Source organism: Necator americanus, chromosome II, assembly GCF_031761385.1.
Source record: "Necator americanus strain Aroian chromosome II, whole genome shotgun sequence".
NCBI lineage: Eukaryota > Metazoa > Nematoda > Chromadorea > Rhabditida > Ancylostomatidae > Necator > Necator americanus.
In genome coordinates, this window is record NC_087372.1 from 19,096,736 (window position 1) to 19,118,263 (window position 21,528).

General features: G+C 41.8%; 6 protein-coding genes across 7 annotated transcripts; 2 read left to right on the plus strand and 4 right to left on the minus strand.

The window, feature by feature from the left end:
• Positions 1-1,583: 1,583 nt before the first annotated feature.
• RB195_018426 (uncharacterized protein) lies at positions 1,584-8,493 on the minus strand (the record flags this gene model as incomplete). Of its 2 annotated transcripts, XM_064185882.1 has the most annotated exons (13): positions 1,584-1,603; positions 1,676-1,823; positions 1,887-1,997; positions 2,053-2,196; positions 2,258-2,389; positions 2,770-2,888; positions 3,705-3,888; positions 3,972-4,064; positions 4,118-4,245; positions 4,309-4,411; positions 5,738-5,845; positions 5,953-5,971; positions 8,210-8,493. In XM_064185882.1, 13 exons carry the CDS (start codon positions 8,491-8,493, stop codon positions 1,584-1,586), a joined length of 1,593 nt encoding a protein of 530 aa, XP_064041763.1. The 2 variants fall into 2 exon arrangements, with proteins under 2 accessions (XP_064041763.1, XP_013305624.2); XM_013450170.2 differs by lacking the exons at positions 5,953-5,971; positions 8,210-8,493 and having other exon boundaries at positions 5,738-5,836.
• RB195_018427 (uncharacterized protein) lies at positions 5,853-10,665 on the plus strand (the record flags this gene model as incomplete). Its single annotated transcript, XM_064185883.1, has 6 exons — positions 5,853-5,895; positions 5,968-6,110; positions 6,202-6,253; positions 6,468-6,615; positions 10,394-10,528; positions 10,599-10,665. 6 exons carry the CDS (start codon positions 5,853-5,855, stop codon positions 10,663-10,665), a joined length of 588 nt encoding a protein of 195 aa, XP_064041764.1.
• A 1,454-nt stretch (positions 10,666-12,119) lies between these two features.
• On the minus strand, positions 12,120-12,683 carry RB195_018428 (uncharacterized protein; the record flags this gene model as incomplete). Its single annotated transcript, XM_064185884.1, has 1 exon — positions 12,120-12,683. The coding sequence occupies one exon, from the start codon at positions 12,681-12,683 to the stop codon at positions 12,120-12,122; it is 564 nt and encodes a 187-aa protein (XP_064041765.1).
• A 771-nt stretch (positions 12,684-13,454) lies between these two features.
• RB195_018429 (uncharacterized protein) lies at positions 13,455-14,297 on the plus strand (the record flags this gene model as incomplete). The annotated part of the gene is made up of 2 exons (XM_064185885.1): positions 13,455-13,619; positions 14,148-14,297. 2 exons carry the CDS (start codon positions 13,455-13,457, stop codon positions 14,295-14,297), a joined length of 315 nt encoding a protein of 104 aa, XP_064041766.1.
• Positions 14,298-17,548: 3,251 nt separating this feature from the next.
• On the minus strand, positions 17,549-17,944 carry RB195_018430 (uncharacterized protein; the record flags this gene model as incomplete). Its single annotated transcript, XM_064185886.1, has 1 exon — positions 17,549-17,944. The coding sequence occupies one exon, from the start codon at positions 17,942-17,944 to the stop codon at positions 17,549-17,551; it is 396 nt and encodes a 131-aa protein (XP_064041767.1).
• Positions 17,945-20,792: 2,848 nt separating this feature from the next.
• RB195_018431 (uncharacterized protein) lies at positions 20,793-21,109 on the minus strand (the record flags this gene model as incomplete). Its single annotated transcript, XM_064185887.1, has 2 exons — positions 20,793-20,865; positions 20,943-21,109. 2 exons carry the CDS (start codon positions 21,107-21,109, stop codon positions 20,793-20,795), a joined length of 240 nt encoding a protein of 79 aa, XP_064041768.1.
• Between the last annotated feature and the right edge of the window lie 419 nt (positions 21,110-21,528).

The window sequence follows — 21,528 nt, forward strand, 5'->3', positions numbered from 1 at the left end:
CCGTACCACCTCAGATTCGTGGAGTGATGTCTTTAAGTAGATTTAGATGAGACCGCGTAAAGCGGTTGCGCTCGAAGTGGCGCGGTGGAGATAGCGGTTGGAACTGCAGCAATGAACGGTGGAAGAAGGAGTCCTCACTCGATCCAAACCGCTACGCCCCGCTTCGAGCGCAACCGCATGCGCAACTACACCATGCTTCATGTCGTTTTGACTCTACTATATCTATCCGCTTTTCGACCTATCATGATGTAGAGTGGAAGATGTAAGCAGTGCCGCCTATGCTTATGGAGGGGTTTAGCAGCAGAGAGGGAAAGCTGGTTGAACGGCTATAGCTGCACCGTGTTTCATGCCGTTTTTACGCTGTTAGATCCGCAGTTTGACCGCAGACACTTCGCTGAGAAGTTGAATACCTTTGTTTTATTTAAACAAATCTCTAAATAGTAGCGATAAAGTGGTAAAGCACTAGATTTATCCAACATCTGAACAGAATTTATAAAACACGGAGTTCTGCACAAACCTTTTCCGTTCACAACAGAAGCTTCTAAACAAATACAATTTCCGCACAAAAATGTACCCACCTGGATTATAGATTGTGGGAGCCAACATTCTGATCACTCTTAGATTGATTGATGAATTTCCATCAGTAAATTCCATCAACTTCGTATCTCCTTTTACTCATTAGGTTAGTATTGAATTAGGTTAACTTGTAATTTGCCAAAACTCAGCAACGCACTGCATTATCAATGCTCTCGTAACAATGAGATCAGCGAGACCAAAACCACACCTCCTTATCAAGCTGCTGAGGGATTTTCACACAAACATTCTTCGTATCGAATCTGGACAACCCGAAAAACAGAATTTAAAGAACGCCCGAACCAAATCCTCGAATACTCGGCCTTCAAACCCAAGCATTGATAAGAATGCCTGTGACGTAATGTTTGAATCTACTGTCTTCAAACAGAACCGAGCAGAACGCCATGCCCACATGAAAAGCAGGTAGCCAGTGAAGACCCAGTGCTGCAAATAAATCTGGTTAACCTTCCTTTCTGCACCACCCCACATATATTTTGTGGAGCATTTTGCTTATCCACACATATATTCTGAGATGTCATTCTCTGATGTCATCTCACGAGCAAACCAATATGGGTGGGAAGCCTCATTCACGAAGGCATTCTTTCATAAACTCCTCTTCAATCATTGCTCGAGAATAGTTTCTGCGCCTGTTGCAATTATTCAAGAACAGCAGTAATGACCACCATGGATCAACAACAACCACCATGCCCATCTCCCCTACTACAAAGTCTCTATTGTTAATTGTTGTGACAGTGATCGCTTTTTCACTATGAAACAATTAGAAAAATGAAGCTATAGACTTCAATAACTGAATCTGATGTAGTATATGAGACTATATGTGAGACTGCAGCGTTGATAATTTATCCACAGAGTTTGACTTAACAATACGATTAGGAGCAATACGAATAGAAACAATGAGACCACACATCAAACAACAACATGATGACAACATCAAAATCAAACACGTAAACATCTTCCAAGTTCACCATGAAGATCTATGAATGCCCACATCAGTTCGTTCTTCCTTCAACTGAAACAAACCCGTGATACAAGAAAGAATTGAAGAAGGTTCCAACTGCACAAGAAACTAAGTGTTACTTACTGTAAGTTGACACATCTATTGTATCCGGGAGTTCTGTGATGCTTATGTCAAACCTATCCTGAACGCTGTTTAGTGTTTTCGCATCCACTTCGTCTGACACAAAGGTGATAGCCAGACCTTTAGTACCGAACCTTCCAGCACGTGCAACCTAAATTTCCTCTAAGTTAACAATATATGAAAGAACAGTAATACGGTCCAAACGGTCACTTACTCTATGAAGGTAAGAGTCCGAATCCTCGGGCATGTCATAGTTGAACACGATATTAACTCGCTCAATGTCCATCCCACGTCCAAACAAATCAGTGGCTACTAGAATACGTTTCTAAAAAGGAAATATGATAACTCATCGCATGTGCAGTGAGCAATAAATAAGGGACCTGAAAGTCTTTAAAAGCTTGATAACGAGCGAGGCGTTCCTCCTGCGGCATCTGCCTGTGAATCGCAATCGATGGAAAGTTTTGCTCGGATAACAACTGGTGAAGTGCGCCACAGCGTTGTACAGACTTCACGAAAATTACGACCTAAACAATGACCACAAATGAAAGTTGCACCGAGAACATTGTCGAAAAATCATATTGATACCTGGTTGAACTCAAGTAGATCAAGGAGTTCAAGGAGCTTTCTGTTTTTCTCAGTCTCCTTGAGTTTTACATAATGTTGCTGAAGCCCGTGCAAAGTTAGTTTCGCTTCATCGTCTACATACACCTCCATTGGCTGCAATTATCATTAACAATAGAAACAATCCGAAAATAGCTGACTACTCATACAATGTTAAACTATTGTAATGTGTGGGCAAAAGTTGATGTCCCCAAGACATCATGTGACATACTGCGGTCACCCATGGATGCCAATTGCATCGCTGGTTGCCTTGATCACGGCGATAACAACAGCTTCAGCACCATTGATGCCGCTCCACCGGAAGAGAAAACAAACACCGAAAACGCCAGGGCGTTCCTGAAACAAAAAAAAAGATGGTGAACCAACACTGAACAGAACTAATCTTACCGTGCGTAATCTCTTCCTTGCAATCCCCCGCATGACACTTTTTTTCAATGCGGTGGATAAATCCTGAGAACGGAGGATGCGTAGCTTACATCTTGCATAAACTTCTTGCAGACGATGCGCAGCTCCTTCGGAAGAGTGGCGGAGAACATCATCACTTGCTTTTCCTGCGGTGTCATCTTCACAATCTCCTGCACATCACGTCGCATATCTGAATAAGAAAATAGAAGATGGACATAATTATAGTAATAATGAACGAGAATGCAATAGAAAGATGCTGGTGTGAACTAGCTGAAATATTTTTTCTAAGGCAGTTCTAGTTTGTTTTTTTTTTAATAGCACTTAGAGGACATGGAAAAACAACTGAACTTTACAAATGTGTCCATTTTCTACACAGGCGATTGCAAATATAGTAACTATTTACAAGATTTCGTCGCATCCAATAAACATGACAACTTTGTACGCAGCGGTACATTTCATCGGTCATCCTCAAAATCTAATCAGTTGATCAAAAAGCAATATAAACAGAACCAAAAATCAAAAGAAAAGCAGGTTACTCTAGCAACTTGAAAATCTAGAATCATCTGCCACATTAACGGTATTCTTTTTGCGTTTACTATTTCGACTCTTGTGAATGTGGAAGAGTGTTGAGTAGATAGTTCTGCTCCAAAACTTCATTTCAGTTAACCAAACCACTGAAGTAGAATAAGACAGGCCGGATAACACTTGGAGACATGTTATCTCGGATCATTAGGAGGTAAAATCTTATATGATTATAGATGTTCACAATTTCTACGCATTCATACGATTACTACGATTGTTATTATACGTATACAACCTATCTCTCACTCTAAGGAATGTGCTGAACCTTCTAACGTGCACTTAGAGCCCTTACTACTAAAACAGCAACAATATGGTATACCCAACTAAAAAACTTTAGAAAATCGTTTCCCCAAGTTTTTTTTCCTAGTATTTACAGATCTCAGGGGAAGAAAACTAAGCATCAAGGAAAGAAGCATCAACACACCTGCATCTCCGATCATTTTGTCACATTCATCCAGGACGAAATACTTTATCTTGTCAAGTTTTAGCTTTCCAGATCTGGCTAATGCGAGGGTACGGCCCGGTGTCCCCACAACTATATGAGGACAATTTGTGCGCAGCAACTCCTCATCCTTCTTGATTGGCATACCACCAAAAAATACAGCCACCTATAACTGGGATCAGTTTTGCTGTCAACACAGTCTTCAAGTTATTTCTGTTCTTCTTCTTTTACTGGAAAGTCTTCTTATACCTTGATAGCTGACAAGTACTTGCTAAAGCGTTCATACTCCTTTGATATTTGGAACGCCAATTCGCGAGTGTGGCACATTACTAACACAGAAACCTAAAAAACAAGTAAACAGACTACAAACATTTTTTCCACACACGCACACCTACTTCCCCATCAACTGGTTCTAACTGCTGAAGCGTTGCCAAAACGAAGACAGCAGTTTTACCCATACCAGATTTCGCTTGACAAACAATATCCATTCCCAATATAGCTTGAGGAATGCACTCGTGTTGAACTGGAAATGTTGGTTATTAATAGTAAATAGTAGTTGCCAGGGTTGTTTTAGTTCACACTGTACCTTCAGAAGGATGCTCAAACCCGCAATCAATTATAGCACGTAGAAGTTCCGGCTTGAGCAGGAAGTCACGAAATCCACTACTATGAATAGATGCGTAATTGCCCTAGAGAAGAAAATACTTCACAAAGACATTCTACAACCGCTTCGAAAACAACACTACTGTTTGTCACGTCGAAAAAAAAAAGCCAACTAATAATGTATAATTAGGGAGTCCATACGCAGTGGTAATCAGTACCTTTGATTAAAAGCTGAAATGTGAGACTTCATCTAGGCCTACTTTTAGACAACTAATCGGCGAATGCAGCATGGGATTGGCCTAAGAAGCAAATGAAAACAGCTGATCTCTCGCATTTGTCGTGGTAAATGTAGATACTTACTTACAAATTACTTGAAACACTTCGCTTTATCTCATAACCGAATTTCATGTTAAGCCGACGAACACCACAAATGAATATTACCACTTACACACCATCCACCACACGGATTTGTCAACGAAATCTCAAATCATATATACATATATATGATTTGAGAGTTATTTTCTAAATGCCCTCTCTACTTGATCTGCATCTGACAACCAAACCTTTTTGTAGTGAAAGATCTCGAGAATGTAAACAGGATACACCGTGTTGATAAAATCAACGTCTCTCCCTCTTCTTTGCGGAAGTGTCAATCAAGTTCCCATTTTACGATTTCGCTTGGTGCTTAAGAGAGATTCGACTTTTCAGGAATGTCAAAAAAGACGCCTATCCATGAACGTATCGTGGAAGACACTAAATGAGGTACTCATTATAAAACTTTTTCTTTTTAATTTTATCTTGTGGGGGGAAGAGACACAAAGCATAGAAACACTGATTCACTGCGTTACATGCCAGCATTTGGCATCATCATCGTCATTACTCTGAGCTTACTATTGCTAATACCATCACCGTTTTCTCAAAAAAGTGAGTATTTGGAGGCAGCCTCACTTTTCCATAAAATATGAGTGGAACTGCAATAGGATGATATAAGCTTCGAATTCTCTGGTAGAATCCTCGCTCTGTGTTTGCCCCACAAGAAAGATGTATACAAGGGAGATCATGAAAATGGACGATAGCAGCAGGACTTCAACTCCTGTAAGGTCATTTGCAGCACATATTTCTTCCCCCCTTTTCGCAAATTAAATTTTTCATGACCACTTTGGCCAATGTCAAACACCTCATTTGTTAATATCACCAACAAATTCTCCTAAGATTTTCCCCTCTCTGCCAAATTTTTAAGTAGGTATGCCAATACTTGTTCATTTTAGAAACCACACAAACCCTATGATGAAACGATGACGTATAGAAAGTGGAGACTTCCAAGCTAGAATTGTCTGGCGCTAGCAAACTCAATTCCTTGATCTCTTACTGGAGAGCAAAGCTTCACGTTTCGAAGATTTGATTGTGATTACCTTTATCTTCTTCGCATCACCAGCACCATTCTCAGCAGCCTTAGCCTCATGAGTTTCTTCTTGTTCTTCTTCGTAATCGAGGAGCTGCTCGTCATCCATGACTGATATCTGGAACATGCAAATCTTTCCCAGCGGTTCAAATCACTTCAATTCATCAGGTAACACGGTCCGCACTTCCAAACACTGAACAGCGTAAAGGAGGGAATGACACCCACCCAAGGATTCTTTAGAACCCTTTCAATTTGGGAAAGATAGTAGGAGAAGAACAACCACACAAAAAAACAAAAAGGAAATCAATGAGGACGCCACGCCACGAAACGAAAGCGGATGCCGAGCGCGTTATGCAATCTTTCAAGGACCAACGCTTTGCAACGTAGGACCATCTTCTGCAGTTACACTCTCCTCCTTTAATACGACTACGATGTCTCCGAATTCAAGACGGCACTGTTGTTGACTTTCTTCAGATAACCACCTGGATCTTCCAGCTGTCGCCTGAGTCCACGAAGCAGTTATTGAGTCAGTTTAGGATTGAGCTGGGAGTGAATTAGTTCCGTTTTTAAATTAGTTTTATCTGGTTTTATATTGTGTACGGTGAACACTCTTCAACAGCACTGTGCGGGGCATATTGAAAAAAAAAACCATTCTTCTTTTTGGGATGTCTTGAGAACTCTTCGTCACTTTGACCTCTTAGGCTTTTACGGCTCCCACTAACTGAGTTGTTTACTTCCAGATACAAGCTCCGACGAATGGCCAGTTCCGTGGATCTGTGAACTTTCTCATTTCCTGATCTTTTACTGTATGTATGGAATCATGAGAGGAGAAACGTTGATAAAGTATCACTACCTTGAGGATGGAACTTTCTTGTACTGTGGTTTTAAGTGATTCATCAATCCCTGCAATGAAAATCTAAATGAAGGTTATGGATCTACAACTTGCCTGAGTGCAAGACATCTTAGACAGGTGTGCCCTGCTTTTCTCAAAATGATGTAAAAAAAAGAATGGGAGGCCACTTGAAAGTTGAAATATACCATACAAAGACTGTATTAGTGTTGCTTAACATTCTGTTTTAATGCAAAATGCAATATTTAACTATATAGGGTCATGATCTAGCTACCACTACGAAGTGAAAAGTGCTCGAGTTCTCCATGAGTTTGTAGAACCGAGTCGCAAAAATTCCAGAAATAGAAAAAAAAGGAAAGGAAAGAAGAGGTAGTAGAAAAAAGAAGAAGGACGGATTTCTCTCAGCGAAATCGAGGCAAGGCATTCACACTTCTAACTCTACCGGCAGGGAATACGATGGTGAGATAGTCAGCCCATAACGATTCGATAGGATTAAAGATGAAATATAATGAGAGAAAGAAACCAAGAAAGTAAGCCAAACACCAAACAAAATCAAGAAACTTGCTTGAGTCATTTTTGGGATGGCCTCCTAACTCCTTTTTCGCCCAATCACAAACGTAAGTAACCTGGAATACAAGCTCCCAACTGAACATAACAATGAACCAGAATATCACCCCAAAGGCGCTTAAAAGCACGAATTTGCGGATAGCTCCCTCCCCGAACTACTGCCTATCGAGCCAGGCGCGGTGCGCCGATCTATTGCCATGTGATGGTGCACATACTCCCACTCTTGAATTTGAGCCAAACCGGATTTATCACCATACCGATGATGGTCACTTATTGTGACCTCGCTGCTCAAGTAGTTATGGGCGTGGCCCGTTAGTAGTAGTTCTTGCTTGACATTAATTAAGATAACTTTGTCGATAGTCAATTTATCAACAGCCAAGATTGTCAACAAGCTTTGTTACGGTTAACGCTTCGGCGTCGTCGCCTTCGTCAGAGTCTGGAAAGTCAGATCATTTGTGATATATCATCTCAAATGCCTCACCCAGAACAATTCATCATTCCCTAAGATGCTACATCCAAAATCGAAACCAAAAGAATCCAAAACGTTGTGCTTACCGCGTTGCCGTGATGTTAGCGGACCTCCGCGTGATAAAATCGCTCCGCTAACACTAATTAGGATGCGACCCGCATAAGATCCTAAGACCCCATAGATTAAAACCTGCAAAGGTCTTGATACAGAGCCAGCTCGTTGGTCACGGCTATGCATTCTTCCTTTCTATTCATTTTTGGACCTTTAGCGTTTATTCAAAACGCCTCCAAAGTTCTGCGAGCTACAATTTCGGGTTCGTACGATAGGATCGTGGCAGCTATGCAGAAAGGAGCATTTTCATGACATTTTCTGCGATGGGTTCTGAGAGGGGTCGTTGCGTTTGAATTTTTCATCCAATCTGGATGTTCTTTAATACGAACACAAAGAGGTCGCCCTGTTTCGCCAATATATTCTTCGCCGAATGTTTTGCACGAAATCATATAAACTACACCAGAGACCATGCAGTCGCCTGCCTTACCAAATGGACACAGTTTTGAGTCAGGCAAATGCGATCGTACATTCTGTTTCGCACTAACTGCTTCTTGAGATTTGTGGGAGGTATTTCCACAACTTGGTCATCGAGACCACACCTAACCAGACTGGCCCTTATCGCCTTACTTTGGTAGTCGGTTATGAAAGATAAGCAGAAATTGGTTTTTTTGGAGTCATCCACCTCGGCATAATCTCGCTGCGCAATAAGACCTGGCCTACGAGGTACATTAGCAATGTAACCATTACAAGTTGCGATCTGCTGCGCTAGGATAACCGCTTCGATCCGCTCCTGGATATCAGATGTCACCCTTACGGCTGTCCTAAACATGTTCCGAATGACTTATTTCTTTGTTTTCTAAAGGTGAGCTGAAAGGCAGTGTATTTCCACGTTAAGGAAGGACAGCCAATTTTCTTTGGGTTTCTCCTGTGTAAACAGTATGTAAGGGGATTGCTGGTTTAGAAGCTCGAGACAACTGTGTCCATCTCGTCTTGAGTGGGACATATAATGCAGCAGTCATCAATGTAACGTCAGTACAGGAAAGGCCTTCGTTCCAGGATGGGTTGTTCTATTTTGGACATGAATGCAATGGCTAGTGTGGGAGCTAGTCTTTGCCCCACGGCCAATCCCCTGACTTGTCTGTAGTAGTGTCCCGACCAGCGAAATATGGAGCACTTTGGACATTCATCCAGGAGCGTCATGATTTGCCTTATGGAAAACCCGTACAGGTTTAGAATGTCTTGGTGTTCTACGAGTAGCTCGAACACGGCTTGCATTGCAGTGAAGAGAAGCGACATCGAAAGATTCAACGACACATTCTCTTCCCAAGAGCGCTCTTCGAAGTTGCTCAAGAAACATGTTGGTGTCGGATAAATGCGCGTTAACATACTTTTGCAACGGAGCAAGTATAACGTTTAAAAGCCACGATATTCTATCAGTAGACCCGCCTACATTGCTTCTGCTTACCTTTCATAACCGACTACCTGAGTAAGGCGATAAGGGCCAGTCTGGTTAGGTGTGGTCTCGATGACCAAGTTGTGGAAATACCTCCCACAAATCTCAAGAAGCAGTTAGTGCGAAACAGAATGTACGATCGCATTTGCCTGACTCAAAACTGCGTCCATTTGGTAAGGCAGGCGACTGCATGGTCTCTGGTGTAGTTTATATGATTTCGTGCAAAACATCCGGCGAAGAATATATTGGCGAAACAGGGCGACCTCTTTGTGTTCGTATTAAAGAACATCTAGATTGGATGAAAAATTCAAACGCAACAACCCCTCTCAGAACCCATCGCAGAAAATGTCATGAAAATGCTCCTTTCTGCATAGCTGCCACGATCCTATCGTACGAACCCGAAATTGTAGCTCGCAGAACTTTGGAGGCGTTTTGAATAAACGCTAAAGGTCCAAAAATGAATAGAAAGGAAGAATGCATAGCCGTGACCAACGAGCTGGCTCTGTATCAAGACCTTTGCGGGTTTTAATCTATGGGGTCTTAGGATCTTATGCGTATCGCATCCTAATTAGTGTTAGCGGAGCGATTTTATCACGCGGAGGTCCGCTAACATCACGGCAACGCAGTAAGCACAACGTTTTGGACTCTTTTGGTTTCGATTTTGGATGTAGCATCTTAGGGAATGATGAATTGTTCTGGGTGAGGCATTTGAGATGATATATCACAAATTATCTGACTTTCCAGACTCTGGCGAAGGCGACGACGTTGAAACGTTAACCGTAACAAAGCTTGTTGACAATCTTGGCTGTTGCTAAATTGACTATCGACAAGTTGCAATTTCTATGCCAAGAATCAAGGAAAGTATCGGCTAAGATAAACCCACATCTCTCGCATCAAAGAGTGATATCTTTGGCTTCTGGAGAAAAGGACCAGCTTATTGAGCAACTTCATTCAGTCAAATCAAAGACTGTGAATCGCATCATTCATTCATTCCAGTAATTGGGGAAAGTCGTTCTATTACTGGAACGCAGATCAGTGTCAAGAAAAGCTGATCAGACTTCTGTCAAAGTTGCAATAGGTCAAGACAAGTTTATCGCATCGTACGTGCACAAGGAAAGAAATAGACTGCATTTTCACAAGACACCAATAGTTTTTAGCGCAACTTTGGTATCTTATTTTATTTATCTTACTTTCAACGCTGAAAACGTTAGTATCCCGTCACAGCGAATACACTAAACAAGGTGAATACTTAATAATAGATGAGGAATCTTATCAGAGATGCCGATCAGCCACATCGAAACTACAAGGTAGTATTAACGGCTTGTAGAACATCTTCACGATTGTACGAGGAAGACGAAGAGTTTCAACACCATCAAGAGGTGCCTGTCTCCGGAAACTCTAGAGCCGATAGGTAGCGAGCGCGAAGCTGCACGAGTCGGAGGCAACAAAGAACTCACCTCCGAACTCGCAAGATTTTGCAGAGAGACGATAAAAGAAGACCTAAAAGAGAAAAGAGCAGAAGTATTGGCTGAAGCTGCAGAGGCGTGAAAGAACATTGGCTACGCCCATCGGAACCTCGTCAATCGTAAAACAAAAATGACTGCTCTCCGTACCCCAGATGGAGCAGAGGCCCTCTCTTTCGCAGTCCGACATGTTATCTTGACGGTAAAATCTTGTTATCTCGTACTTCACTAAGTCCTGACAGAATCAAGTGTGAACATATGAAATACCTCCCACCTGTGTTCATCATCACACTGGCGAGGCTTTTCACTCGTTATCTGTTGGAATGCAGAGTTCCTAAATAATGGTAAATCAGCAAGACCATGCTGGTGTATCAGAAGGGAGACTCACATGACAACACCAACTATCGCCCAACCTGCTTACTGTCTGTCATTTACAAGCTCTTCACAAAAGTGATTGTAAACATGATAGAAAAAACATTAGATGAAGAACAGCCATGCGAGCAAGGAGGGTTTCAAAAAGGGTTCAGTAGGATTGACCTCATACTCACCGTTTCAAAACTCATAGAAGTAGTTGAGACCGAAGCGGTCATGGAGTCCTTGGACAACCGAGGCGTCCCTATTCTATACATAAGGATACTTCGTGAGTGTATTGCAACTTCACGACCAAAGTTTTCCCATCTTACAATGATGTCTAATCGACGTGAAGAAAGGGGTTCGTCAAGGTGACACAATTTCACCCAAAATATTCAGTGCCACTCTCGAGAACGCGAGGATTGGAATGGGATAACGTACGAGTGTGAGTTGACGGCTGGCATTTACACCATCTTCGTTTCGCTGATGACATCGTTTTGATAACATCACTTATAACATCAAGCATCAATCAGGCAAAACGGATGCTGGACGAATTTGATGAAACATGTAAAGACATCGGTCTGCAGCTGAACCTAGACAAGACGATGTACATGAGGAACGCATGGGTTTCTGATGCCCCACTTACGCTCAACGGAACGAATATATCCGAATGCCCCAGCTATGTATATCTAGGCCTGGAAGTCGACATGATGAACGTTGAAAGGAAACACATCTTGCTCACATGGGGGTCCTTCATTTAATATTTTTTCTATCCTGTTTACGATCACTCTTGTGATAAGCTTGTAGATGACAGACATCAAACAAATTGGACGATAGTTGCCGATGTCATGTGAGGGTCCCTTCTTATACAACAGCACGATCTTGTTGGTTTACCATTGTTTGATTCTGTCAGGACTGGGTGAAGTACAATTTTTTACCGTCATAATAGCATGTCGGACTTCGGAAGAGAGGAACTCTGGGATGACATGTACATCTTCCCTCAGATGGTGAGGAGACAAGTGGACGCGGCTATCGAAGAGATCTGAGTAGAAGTCTTGAATGGCCTTGTCCATCCGCCTTCTCGATGCTGTTGTTGTCCAATCTGGGGTACGGAGAGCAGTCATTTTTGTTTTAAGATTGGCGAAGTTGCGACGGGTGCAGCGAATCCTCTTTCCCGCCTCTGTAGCTTCAGTCAATACTTCTGCTGTTCTCTCTTTGAGGTCTTCTTTGGAGTTCTTTGTTGCCTGCGGTTCGTGCAACTTCGCGCTCGCTACTTATCGGCTCTAGAGTTTCCGGAGAAAGGCGTCTCTTGGTGGTTTTGAAACTCTTCACCTCTCTCGCACAATTGTGAAGATGTTCTAGAAGAGGTTCATATTCGTCGTCGATTTTGTCAATGACGGTATCTTTCCAAAAGCCGACAAACGAAGCGAAGAAGTCGATGATGGTCCTGGAAGATGATGAATGACGCTTGATTAAAGCGAGTCGCTTCGCGACTTTTTCTCTTCTCCATGTGGAAGAAAATCTTTCGCAGAGGAGGCGATGGTCCGACCCCTTGTAAAACTTTGGTACAACAGCAACATCCGTCAAGCTTAACCTTTTACTAACAATGATGTGGTCAGTTTCACTATGATGCCCTCCATCGGGTGATCCCACGTCCAGCGTAGTGCGGAAGGCTTCTGGAATTGCGAGTTCCCATGAATGGTATTTGTCGTCATCATAAACATGGAAAGCCTCTCTCCCTGCCCATGCCATTGAAGACTGCAGATCATGAGGACAACGATATGTCACTGCAGTGTCGAACGGTCACTAATCAAAGCATTCGCCTCAAGATACTGAAGGAGCGAAATCGCTGTTGGAAGTTGAGTTGCTCTTTTAATCATACCAGTCTTGATTGCCAGAGAATAGAATGCGTAAAGTGCGAACAGAAACACCACATGAGTTTCTGTTTCAAGACAGAGCAACTCAACTAAAACAACAAGTCGAAACCCAAATCTGTTCGTGTTTGGCAAATTCAATAGAAGCAACACAACTGGCAAAGTAAAGATCAAAATGGGCGAAATATTCAACAAAAATTTAATCAATTAAGCACTGGGTATCTGAGGAACCCACACAACAGCTCAAGAAAACTCTGTTCAGCACAGTCAAACTAGTGAACAACTGATACTGATGACTGCTGAAGGCAACATTTGAAACGCCAGAAAACAGGCATATGAAAAAGTACCATATTCCTTCTTGATTTCTTTGATTTTTTTCGATTTTGGTGCATAAAAAAAGTGTAATCGAAGAAAATATCGCCGAACAACGTGGCCTAGCCAAAAACACGAGCGAGATCTGCACCGTGTCCGGAATTAGTGGACATATCGAGTGCTTCGAAGCCAAATGGTTCCGGTAAAACTAGCAACTGCTTTCGGAGAAGAAGTCAGTATGACCAATCATAACAAATTCTCCCAGTGAAATTAGGCACCGAAGATGTTGAGTTCTTGAAAACAAGCAATATCTGTTTAGCAAAATCGAAGCTCCGTGATGCAAAATCGACAGATTCTCATTGGACTGGACTACTACTATGATCTACTTACGGTTCCAGGGAATGGAATCCGAACACCATGTGGTTTGCATATAGCAAAAACGGTTTTTGGACGTGCTATTTATGGTCGAGGAATCAGCAAAGCAAGTGACGCCGCCAACACAGTATTTCACAGCCTGACAACATTTTCCGAAAACACAGAATAAGAGTTCTTACCTAAAATGTTTGAGTTGGACGTGCCTTGGTATCATGCCAGAAGAAACCCAGGGAGAGGAAAGAGTTTAAAGATTCTTCGAGGAATACTCGAAAATGATCTCATTCGAAAACAACATCATCACAGCTCCTTTTTCGCAGATGGAGTATGTAATTCACTTGGAAAACAATTGCTCATTAATTATAAGAAAGATAGAATCTTTTCTAAACGATCTCCTATGTAACTCTGGTACTGTGATCTTGCGAACAAGTATATCAGCAAAGGAAGCGTAGGAACTTTTGATACAGCAGGCCGGTATGTGGCTGGAGTCTATTACATGCCATAACAGGAGGACCAGCAGCCTGTGAAGCACCCCTATGGGAATTAGAAGATCGCCGCTATCAACGCTCAGCAACTACATCGCGCCAGCCATCTACCAGCTAACCAACGTTATCACCAGCAGCTGCCATCAATGTTCACCAACATCAATGTCTACTAGCCACCGACAGCCCGAACAGCCACCCCACCAACAACGCCAGCCAGCTCTCCAAAAGCACCAGCCGATCATTGCCATGTCGTCATCACGCCACCGAAATCGCTCGTCGAGGAAAAGAAGAAAATTCAAACCCTTGTGATAAAAGATGATTGATAATTAAATTCCTTGTATGTCCAACGTTGATTTGTACATGTGTTTCCTCTCTCTCTCCGCGGCGCAGTATTGTCGTACCGATGATGGTCACTTATCGTGACCTCACTGCGACTCAGTTATAGGCGTGGCCCGCTAGTAGCAACTTTTGCTTGACATTTATTAAGATAACTTTGCTTTCGTTGATACTGTGCGGTCGTCTGTGACAATAAAAATACACTGAACCACTTACTATTCATCGAAACGATACGGGCCAACATCCCTGGAGTCTTCGCACCCTACACAGGATTGGTTAGTTGTGAGTATTGTTAAGAAAGGAATTGATTACTGACGTGCAGCCAGCTCTATTCTTGAAGATCTCGAAAGGCCCACTTCTGCCTCACTCATGTCGTGAGCATATCCCTCTCCGTCACGAGATAGAAGCTGTTGATTTCTTGCATAAAAGAACGCATATAGTAAATAATGATAATGATCAGCTTCTATCTAGTGAAGTAATCTGGCCTTCATGCAAAGCTCGTGATATGTTGCCGCAAGCGGAACCATACATTGTTTTCTATCTGCGGCATGTATGAAGCACTCAGATCTCTTTACTTCTTCATTTTTAGAACATTGCTGTCCTTTTTCTGTATAATTGTGAGCAAGCTTTTCGTAGTCATAATAAGGAAAGAAAAACTCTTCAATGCTAGTTCAGAGGTTTCAGCTGATTCCGAAGCATGCCTTTAGACCTGTTTGCAAGAATTGATTTCTGCCCTACTTTTTGTGCACCTCCTTTTAGTAAGGGTTTTGGGATTTGCATGAGATTCTGATCGCTTCAAATGGTAGTCGTCAAAAATTACACAAAAAAAAAATGGGCAGAAATTGAATCTCCACAAAATCAGATCTTAGTGGCGTTCTAAGAGTAAAACAAACTTCGAAACTAATGAAAAGCAACTTTATATCGTCCGATACCAAGAACTAAAAAAGCTCAAATCGTTGTGCTTGCCTCGGTGGCCGCGTTGCCAGAGTGATCAGGGTAAAGCGTGTAGTTGTAAAAAAAGCTCAGGAAAACTACCTCCTCAGATCATTCTTTTTAGTATAGCCGCTTATAAAGCAATGAAAAATTAGTTATAAAGGATAAAGTAAAGTCTGGCGTCAGTCAATCCGCTTGGGATGCGACCCCACGTTCACTTCAATTCAGAATCGTTTGAGGTTTACGAACGTGTAGCTGGCCTATAGTCCTACTTGCAGTGGCTAGCCGATGTGTCAAGTCAGAGTTTTTATCCTTCCAGATAAGTCTAGTACCGGTTTATCGGCCCTGGAGGGATGAAAGGCTTAGTGAGCACCTGCACTAGGGCGGATTCGAACCTCCGATCGATCGTGCAGGAAGCGAAACTTCTAACCGCTACATTACAATTACTGAAAAATTGGTTATAATAAAAAGAATCAAGGAAACAAATTGTACGCTTAATAAATAAATACAAGTAATATAATATAGTATATATCAATTACTATTACTGCACATATAAACTGAAAAGATGGCACAATTCTTCCTTTGACGATGATTACAAAAGAGTACAACGATCCACGCCGGAATCATTATTTTTGCAAGATGGAAAAAACAGCTGAGAACAACAAAGAAAACATACTTAAACCATTTTCACACTATTTCCTGCTATTTGAACACAGTTTTGCTCATCAACAATGAGAAGGAACGGTTGAGAGTTCTGTTCCCGCCGGAATTTTCCCATTATTGCAAAGTAGAAAAAACAACTAATGCCGAGGCAGAATGCATTTTAAAAGCAACTTATCGATTGTCAAATTGAAACAGGAGCGAAGATAGTTAACAAACCTTATTACATCTAACGTTTCGGCGTTCGTGGAAATACGGTGGTCCAACAGTGAGTGGAAGACATGCTGGTTTCGAAGACGTGGTAGTAAAAAAAACCTCACCTTTGGAAAACCAAGAAATCAGTCATTCGGAACATGCTTAGGACAGCCGTTGGGTTGACATCAGATGTCCAGAAGCGGATCGATGCGGTTAACCTAGCGCAGCAGATTGCAACTTGTAATGGTTACGTTGCTAATGTACCGCGGAGGTCAGGTCTTATTGCGCATAAAGATCACGCTGCGGTGGAAGACTTGAAAAAGATCAATTCCTACTTACCTTTCATCACCAACGACCTGAGTAAGGCGATAAGGGCCGGTCTGGTTAGGTGTGGTTAGGTGTGATCAAGTGAGAGTTGTGGAATTGCCTCCCACAAATCTCAACAAGCAGTTAATTCGAAACAGAATGTGCCATCGCATTTGCGTGACTCAAAACTCTGTAATATGTCCAATTGGTAAGGCAGACGACTGCCTTACCAATTGGACATATTACAGATGTGTTACGTATTACAGATGGTCTCTGGTGTGGTTTATTTGATTTCGTGCAAAACATGCGGCGAATAATATATTGGCGAAACAGGGCGATCTCGTTGTGTTAGTATTAAAAAACATTTAGATGGGATGAAACATTCAAAAGCAGCAACCCGTCTTGGAACTCATCGCAGAAAAAGTCACGAAAATGCTCCCTTCTGCGTAGCTGCCACGGTCCTATCGTACGAACCCGAAATTGTAGCTCGCAGAACTTTGGAGGCGTTTTGAATAAACGCTAAAGGTCCAAAAATGAATAGAAAGGAAGAGTGCATAGCCGTAACACACGAGCTGGCTCTGTACCAAGACCTTTAGCGAACCTGTTTTATCGCCCGATGGTTAGCTAATATCATGGCAACGTGGCTACTTAGGTAAGCACAACGATTTGGACTCTTTTGGTTTCGATTTTGGAAGTAGTATCTTAGAGAACGATGACATGTGGTGGATGAGGCATTTGAGAAGATATATTATGAATGATCTGACTTTCCAGGCTCGGACGAAAGTGGTGACGGCGAAACGTTAGCTGTAATAAAGATTGTTAACAATCGTGACTCTGGCTTCAATTTCACTATCGACAAGTTGCAATCTGTATGCCAAAATTGATAGGAGGTTGAACTTTCGCGCATTCTAAATTATTTCGTCACTATTTTCTGCTTCCTACATACAATTTTACTCATTGACAGTGATTACAGGCGATGAATGGTTCGATCCATGCCGGACTCTTGATCTCTGCAAAAGCGAAAAAATTACTAGGATAAAAATTTCACCGGCAATTTTCCCAAAATTGTGTAATAGAATTGCTGGCCGCATATAGGTGTCATTTAGATTTCATTTTAGCGATTACTCCAGACTCTGATCAGAGATTACTGCTGGACTGGTCGGGTTTTGCTAGGTTGAAGTAAGCATGGATAACGAACTGAAGGAGAAACGAAGAAGGAACGTTTGAAGGCAGCATACCATGAATCTGACGTGATGGGGTAATCCGGTGTGGTTCTGCTCATTTCTCCTTGATCGTCGTAAAAAACGGCTTGAAGGACGATTTCGGTTGCAACGCGCCACCCTTGTGCACGAGTCGCATTCACGTATGAGCAATCGAAGATTGATGACGTCTCCTCTCCAGCATATTGAGGTAAAACAAACGAATAGGCTGGTGAGGGGACCGGAACGTGTGCATTGAGGCGCGTTATAACGTACTTCGTAGGAGTAATGTGGTTCCCACGTCGTTTCTTTACGACGATTAGGGAGACGAGCAGAGCCATCTCGGAATCTCGGAGTCTACAATCTCAACTATAATCTAATCTCCAATGAATTTCCTTCCCACGTCAGATTCGTGGTATGCTGCCTTTAAAACCTCTTCAGTGACCTTTTGGTTATGTTGAAAGTTAGTTGACAAAAAGTTGAGAATTTTAGCAAATTTCTCAATTTTTTCTCAACTAGCTTTTGAGAGAAAGAAAACCATTTGGAGGAAAGTGAAAATGAATTCTGATAGGAAAGTTTCTCCTCTATAACATACTCCAAATCAAAGTCATTTTTATAAACTACGAACTGAACTACCGCACTTTGTTCGAAGTCATACAGATTTTGACGCGCAGCCGAAAATCTGAAGCTTCGCCCTTTTTTCTCGTTGCAAGATTACGGCAGCGCGGTTGAAGAATTCGGTGCCTTTAATTGATTTTGATTTTGATAGAGCATCACGGAAAACCCTTGACTGCAAATTTTCGTCTCTGTAGCTGTGCTGGTTCTCTCAAAAGTTAGTTGAGAAAAACTCGGAAAATTAATATTTAATAAAAAAGAAATTTAACAAAAAAAATTTAGAATTGTTCCCAACTAGGTCTAAAAAAACAAGGAAAGCTAGAAGCACCAAACTTTACATGAATATAGCAGGAATTTCTCTTTACAAAACTCCAAAGGTTATATTGCATGAAATCCACTTTGAGCGTTCTTATTCAGAAACTCGTGGAGTCTGCTCTGCACTGATTTTTTCTCTAATTCCGGGTGTTTATGTCTTTTCTCGCTCAGTACCATGTTTATGCAAAACGCCTCCAGAGCACAGCACTTCTTTGAGCCACAATTTCGGGTTCGTACGATCCTGGAAGGAGCCTTTTCATGACATTTTACAGAGGTAAGGACATCGATTCGTGCCCTTAGGTTCTTGTTTCCGGTTATAATATCTTAGGGAATGATGACTTGTTCTTGATGAGGCATTTGAGAGGATATGTTGCAAATGTTCTGACTTTCCAGGATCTGACAAAGGGACAACGCGTTAGCCGATAGATAAAAAAGACTGGTAAAAAATGTTGGCTCTTCCTTCATATTGACAATCGCAAAGTTCCCAGCACTCTCGCAGTGGTTCCGTCGTCTTCACCCGAAGTTCCGCGCTCCATCTGCTGGGAACGATCAAAAAATCTCCATTTAGAGGTTCCCTGTTGAACGTGTAGGTTGACTATTCGATGCGCCTGCACTCGGCAAACAGCATCGCTAGTCCGATCAGCCATTGTGCTTCCCCCAAAGTGGCGTGATCGACTTCGCGTCGGCGAGCTCCATTAGCAGTTCACAGCTAGACACTTCCTTACTTTCGTGAGCATTGGTCCTTTTCGCTTTTACTAGTATGAGAGCTCAAGTCAAAAATGAAGCTTTTCCTTGTTCTAAAATTAATGCATCTAACGAAGAGATCTGCTTACTGAAGTCCGAAGACGTAGTTTGGTCACAACATTGATTAGTCGCTTTACTTTTACTTTAACAGGATTTTATTTCGGACATTGACGGTCTTTGTAGAGAGCGTTCATGTATTAGTTTTCAATGAAACCCAAAATGGCGGGTGGAAACTTACGAACCAGAGTTTGAATACTCTCCCAATGGTGTAGTCCTAAGAATAAGTTATTGTAGTCAGTTTTCACATCTCTAGCGTAACCTTCAACTTCCTTCTCATTGGCATGATTGCAGTAAGCGATGTTGTTTTCGACAGACAGGTTCCTTGTTGAAGTTCACGAAGTGACCGGCGATTCAAAGTGATTAGAAAAGTGTTTCTTGTCAATGGCTCCGAGCTCATTCTTGGAATATGACCTATCAAGTCTCCGTCTTTGACGATATGTTGAATTATGGCAACTTTGTGTAATTTGTGGGGAGTTATATTGAACTCGAATACTCCCAAAGCTTGTGTACAGTCAGGTCACTGGTTGGGCTTCAATAGTGTTGCCGTCCCGTTTCCCTTTTCTTACGGCGTTTCGCGATGAAACTGCGTAAAGGACCTACAGATCCAGCGTCTTGACTATTTTTGTCTGTATTGGCCAGTTTCTTCGAATTCACGCTGCTCAAGGCTAAGCAATCTGCTACTGGGCTCTTTGTTTAGTGCATTTGTAGGTGAATCTTCAAGGCAAGCGAAGTAATTCTCAGATAGTAAGCCTAACATTGGATAAATCCTCATTTACGACTGTTCGAGGTTGAATGAGCGATGACGGTTCTCTGCGCATCTGCTATATGGCTTCATTTTCTCAAATCACGGTTCTGTGATCGGTTCGTCTCAAAACTTTTATAACAAACAAACGTTTAAGTTGATGGTTTTTATCAGGATATTGTCTTATTGTCCTATCTTATTTTATCAGGATAGGATAGAGTTACTAAACTGTTCAAACCTTGACCAGCGCGTCTTTACGAAGCATTACGTCTCAACATCGGATACATTAATGTTTGTCCATATCACAGTTTACTTACTGTCACACTTCGACGTTATTTCCAACATAACCCCCCCCCCCTCCTTTGTTCGTTGGATCTGTGTTTGAATTTTTCTGAGTGAGTGTTTCTTCTCGAGTGATCTGTTGGATTGTTGGGTTTTTGTTGTTGTTCTACCGAGCTGTGGTGGTTTTCAGCCACTTTTCTGTTTCTCTCCGCTGTTGCTTTCCTCCGTCCATGCTTCTGTTTATTTGTCTTAGTCTGTTTGGTTACGGCACATCTTTATGGTGTGATAAGCAAATAAAAATATGAATAGATTTCCTTGACTCTTCAAATAATCAGATCCGCAAAGCAGATATGCGGAGTCGGCACTTTAATTCCCACTTTCAGATGAACGAATTAAGGATGCATGTAAAGGTGCATGATTTTTGCATGTATTCAAAAATCTTCAATCACCACTTCAACAGCTCGTGGTCGAAAGTGTACGTTCAACGGAAACACGGGCTTAACGCTGAACAGAAACGTTGTGGAAAGGAATGGTAGATGACATACATACATCCCAAATAGTTTAATTAAAATGGGACCGACCAGATGTTCTCCCACGGGGCTGACTGGACCGCTGCTGTCGCAAAAACACTGTTTTTGAAGAAGAAATAGTAATTTCCTGTGAATGACAGCGTTGTATTTTTGACAACAACAACGAAAAACCGGACGGGATTCAACAAAGCCGTGCTCGAAAGTATGCGTTCCAACATCGAAAGAAAAGGTACCACTAAGAAACCACCGCTAACAAACCTTGAATTGATAAAGAAAAATTGAAGAAAAGAAATTGAATTGAACAAACATTGAAGAGAACTTTATTTGCAGTGTAAAATACTACTGTATTCCTTCCTTGATGAAGATAAACTGGAGCAAAGTAACAAAGTTTCCTCGAAAATTTCAAATGTCTGACATTTAAGTTATAATTTGGTCCTAGGATTTCCGAGTGTCCTTCGCGTTCTCTATTTTTTCAAACCTACGACTAGTAGAAACTAAAAGGCTTTTATAAATCTTTTTTATTCATCATTATTTATAAATATCTTATAAATTTTTAGTCACCCGGATTTTTTCACCATGCAAAACCAAAACAAATCCAACCACAGGAGCCATTGAGCGTAGAGATTTGTCTATATAA